The sequence below is a fragment of the Gavialis gangeticus genome, unplaced genomic scaffold (assembly GCF_001723915.1).
Source record: "Gavialis gangeticus isolate Ggan-Ray unplaced genomic scaffold, GavGan_comp1, whole genome shotgun sequence".
Lineage (NCBI taxonomy): Eukaryota > Metazoa > Chordata > Crocodylia > Gavialidae > Gavialis > Gavialis gangeticus.
In genome coordinates, this window is record NW_017729024.1 from 176770876 (window position 1) to 176775842 (window position 4967).

The following is a 4967-nucleotide window of genomic DNA, read 5'->3' on the forward strand; positions in this document are numbered from 1 at the left end:
TTGTAGTGTGTGTATGAAATAAAAAGGGATGAGCTGTTGTAGTTCTAGCACTATATTTCAAGCTTCATGATGTTCCAAATAGCTTCTGAAGCCAAAGAAATACTCGCTCTCCTTTGGAAAGAAAGTCTGCACATGAGAAATTCCAACGAGATTGCAGCCTATACTCTGGGTGGGAATATACTTCCCAACAAGACAGATTAACTCTCTCCAATCTATAAGGTTACCCAAAGTTGCATTTTTTCCCAAGAATCATAGAAAATGAGGGTTGGAAGGGACCTCAGGTGGTTATCTAGCCCAACCCCCTGCTCCAAGCAGGACCATCCCCAACTACATAGTCCCAGCCAAACCTTTGTCTAGCTGGGTCTTAAAAACGTCCAAGGATGGAGATCGCACCACCTCTCTAGGGAACCTGTTTTACTACCCTCCTTGTGAGAAAGTTTTTCCTAATATCCAACCTAAACTTCCCTTGCTGCAATTTGAGCCCATTGCTCCTTGTTCTGTCATCTGCCCCCACTGAGAACAGTCCAGCTCCATCCTCTTTTGAACCCTCCTGCAGGTAGCTGAAGGCTGCTATTAAATCCCCCCTCGGTCTTCTCTTCTCTACATTAAATAAGCCCAGATCCCTCAGCCTCTCCTCAGAAGTCATGTCCCCTAGCCCCTGAACCATTTTTGTTGCCCTCCGCTGGACTCTCTTCAATCTGTGCACATCCTTCCTATAGTGGGGGGCCACAACTGGACACAGGACTCCAGATGTGGCCTCACCAGTGCTGAATAGAGAGGAAGAATCACTGCCCTTCATCCATTGGCAATGCTCCTACTGATGCAGCCCATATGCCTTTAGCTTTCTTGGCCACAAGGGCACACTGTTGTGCTATGTGGCATTTTCCTGAAAGCCCCAGCTTGTCAAATTGTGATTAGGTGAGAATCTCCGCTCTTTTTTAAAAAGATTAGTTTTCCGGCCAACAGAGTTGCAATGGAGAGGCCCAGAAATGTGGCCCATCTGTATGCTGATGGCTTAAAACCAACAGGCAGAGAGTACAAAAATTGTCTTGAGGGAAAAAAACATTAAGCCAATCTTATGAATTTGTGGTATTTGGAGTTAGCAATTCTGAAACTGTACCCCTGCTGTGAAATCTGTCCTCAGGGTTCAGAGCAAATGCTGCTTTTACATATAGAGGTGGCTGCAGAAGCTGGAAGCAGGGTCCTGGGCTTGCATAGTGCAAACTAGATGGTGCAGAAACCAGATGCTAAGAAACACTTTTTTGTTTTTTGCGGATGGCCCCTAAAACATAGCGGCCATATGTCAAGGACTCACCTTCAGCTGAAGATGATATATGAGAAGGAATCTGAATATGAGTGTTTGGCCCTTGTTCACAGATTCATAGATTTTAGGGTCGGAGGGGATCTATTAGATCACTGAGTCTGATCCCCTGCCCTGAGCAGGAAAGAGTGCTGGGGTCAGATGACCCCAGCCAGGTGTCTGTCCAGTCGCCAGCCGGGTGTTTGTTCAGCATTTACATCTCTGAACATCACTTTTGCAGCAGTTTGTCAAAGGGAAATCTTTGCGCAATGGCCTGCAAAAATCCGACTGGGGTCTGCATTTTTAACATTAGGTGTGCAGTGACTGCAAAATTGATGCCAGTTAGTTAGCATGCCTGTGCACAGCACTGGGCATGCAAGTATCTCAAATAAATGGAGAGAGATTCATACAGAATAGCCAGGCACGCTGCATCCCTAAACACTTTGACTTTCTTGCCTTTAGTTTTAAAAATATTCTCAGTCTTAATATGTGTGGCTGGGAAAGGTTGATTACATAGTACCTCACCGGAGGGCTGCAGTGCTATTTGAGTTCCCTATGCCGTTCTGCCTTTAGGCAGCTTTCTTCTGTGCGGTCCATCCATTTTTGATGGAAGATACTTACTTGTTGCAAAGTTCCATCTCTGTTACGATTATCTCTTCGACATGCCAGTACACATCAGCTTTTGCACTAGACTTTTTTCCATCTTTTGGACAGTGACCAACGCAGATGGCGGCGATGCTACCAACATTCTTTGAAGAAAACTGAAAAATGTCTGTTGCTCCTCTGCAGGAAACACAGAACAGCTTCAATTACTCTCTCGGAGACAGGCAATAACTTGCCTCATATGGACATTAAGTAATTTGCACATGGCTAGAGAAGATAGAAGATAAGCTTTCATTTAAAGTCATTTGATTTAACCTGCAATTATTTAGCGCAAAGTATAATTTCTGTATTTAAATTCAGTATTTTTCCTGATTAGGGCGATGCTTTAAATTACTGCCACTAGGACTTTCCAGGATAAACTTGAGCTGCTTCACATAAGAAATCAATTTGCCTTGTTATAGATAAAGCTAAAGAATGACTAATTTCCCCTATAGTGTTCATTTTTCTTGACAGACTCTTTATCTGTTATACATCTAGCAATCATAGTGACTTTAAATTTGCTAACTCAGCCCAATTTTAGAAGGCCGTCTTGAAAACAGCTTAGACAAACAACCAGTCTCTGGCAAACATTGCTGTTTCCTCTCTAGGGTATCCTACGTAGTTTTTATAGTTGCCTTTTTAAACCATAAGTCTGTTCACTATCCAGTCCTCAAGGGTTGGCCAATGATTTATTCTTCAGAGGAAGTTGTTTCCTCTGAACTCCACTGTACCCAACTGTTGCAAAAGCAAGAGCTTCCATAAAAGCATAGAAAACGAGGGCTGGAAGGGACCTCAGAAGGTCACATGTAGTCCAACCCCTGCTCAGAGCAGGACCAACTGACCTGTTCTTTTTGACCTTTGATATTTCAAATAGGCATTTATGTACTGTAGCCCCTGACCTTCGAATCAAGGTAACTTAGAAGAGTGCCCGTCTTGCAAGGGACTCATGAGATCCTGGAAGAAAGACATGTCCTCCCTACACAACAGACAGACATAGGGTCATATATCCTGATGGTCTTAGTATAGATCTTCTTTGCCTTATGGTCTATAGGCAGGTATGCTCTGTATATAGCATCCACAAACAAAACTCAACCAAAATCTCATTTCATGTCTAGTTACAACTGGCATGGTTTGGCCCGCTGGTGTGCTCAGGTGCAAATAGGGAAAGAAGGAATCTTATTCACTACACATACCAGCTCCCATTCCCATGTTCAGTATACAGCTTTCTCTCTCTCTCTCTTTTAGGAGATACTCAAAAAAGAGTCATATGTTGGAAGGCACCTTAAGGGTTACCCAGTCCATAGGTGCACGATTCACTGTTTGTAATGAGAGCTCTCTTAATCTAAACCAAAGACTGGACTTGTTAGGTCAGACTGAACACGTAGGCTGGAATTACACTTATTCTTTCTCTGCTTCCCCACCCCCCCAACCTTTTTGGAGGCTAAGCTAAAAACACCTCTTGCTAAGATAAGCTTCCTGCCACTCCTCCCAACTTAGCTACCTGGGGGTCCCTTTTGCTTCATCAGGCAAGCCCTAGAAGTATTACAGTTTTGGTAAATCTCAGATGTAATTATGGGAAGGACTCGCTCCCTCGCACCAGATGGCTTTTCTGTTAATTCTGAAAGCTGCTTTAGCATCTGGTCACCATGGACAAACCAAACATTAACCCCCACCCCTCCTTCTCCTTCAGCACCAGTGGTATCTTCTGGGAGAAGAGAGGAACTGCTTGAACAAAGCTGATCTGGATCCCCTGGAGGGGAGAGGGCTTTGTTTGCTTGGCCATTGAGATCTCCCTTTCATACCTTCCAAATCTCTTTCTCTTCGGAGAATTTTCCAAGACAAATTCTTTTGAGCGGCACTTCCTTCCTTCTAAGATGATCCAGACATCGTCTTTGGTTTCTGAATTCTCTTTGTTGCTTGTTATGGTGACGATCTCGTACGCTTTAAATGCAGAAAAAGCACACAGTTCCCATAGCTGTCAGAGCAGGTGCACCTAGGACTATGGCCAGAGTCTTATCTAAGTGACTGTCTCTCTGGTGTGTAGATAACTTCTCTTAATATTGGTCACTCTAGACTACAAGGCACCTGCAAGCTAAACCAAGGATGGAGTCTGGGATCTGCTGAAAGTGATGTGACTTCTACCCTTGGCTTCTGAGTCAGGATTTCACCCCAGGCATGGCACAAACAGAAAACATAACAGTAGGCTTATGGTGTTTAACTACCAGGGCTGGATGTTGCTTTCTGGAATTAAAGTTTTCTTATCTTTCAAAGAATTCAAAGGGCAGTGGTTTGGGGCATTCCTGTTTCTCAGCGGCTCTCTAGAGATGGGGTGCAGAGGATAATCTTGTCCCCTTTTGTTCAGGAGGGGGTATGAGGAGACAGAAGGCCACAATGTTGTCAGTAGGCAAAAGACAGATATTTATGTTTCCATGCTGGTGCAGTGGATCTAATTATATCACGCCTAGATAAATACGGGGCTTGTGTGACAGCCAGTTGGATATGCCTCAGTCAAGACTGAAATAACACTGTTGGGTGGAGAAAGCACCTGGGAGAGCTGGTGGGACTTGTTGGTGCTCCTCACAGAGGGACAGCAAGCACTATTTGCAGAACAGATGTGCACAGATGTGCGGCGGAGTTAGGCCCCACACAGCTCTGGTTCGTGGCTATAGCCAAGAATGGCTACCCCCCCCACCTGCACCTAGCAGGATTCAGTGTGCTCTTTCCATTAAATGTGAACCCCAACTACCATTACCCATGGTCACTTCTTAACTGCTGGAGTGTGCTCCACAAGAGGCAGCACCTTGGGAGCACTGGGAAACATGAGTACATGCACTAAGCTGTAGCCCGCTTACTAAATTGAGTTTCTGCCAGGGTTACATTGGACCAGAGGTCTGGGGTCTACACGGGCTCCCAACCTTGCTCGAGGTGTCCGTTTTAACCGATGAAGCCCTAAACTGTTTGCAGCCAGGTTTACTTCTCTCCCCATGAAAATGACCCCAGGTGAAATCATCAGCTGAAACTCCCC

General features: G+C 44.9%; 1 protein-coding gene across 1 annotated transcript in view; it reads right to left on the bottom strand.

The window, feature by feature from the left end:
- The window catches only part of LOXHD1 (lipoxygenase homology domains 1), a 156175-nt gene that overhangs the window by 9117 nt on the left and 142091 nt on the right, over window positions 1–4967 (bottom strand). Inside the window, exons 22-23 of the mRNA XM_019518294.1 lie at window positions 3745–3883; window positions 1922–2083 (exon numbers count right to left, since the gene is read on the bottom strand). Coding sequence (XP_019373839.1) covers window positions 1922–2083; window positions 3745–3883 — 301 coding nt within the window. The remainder of the gene's footprint in view (window positions 1–1921; window positions 2084–3744; window positions 3884–4967) is intronic.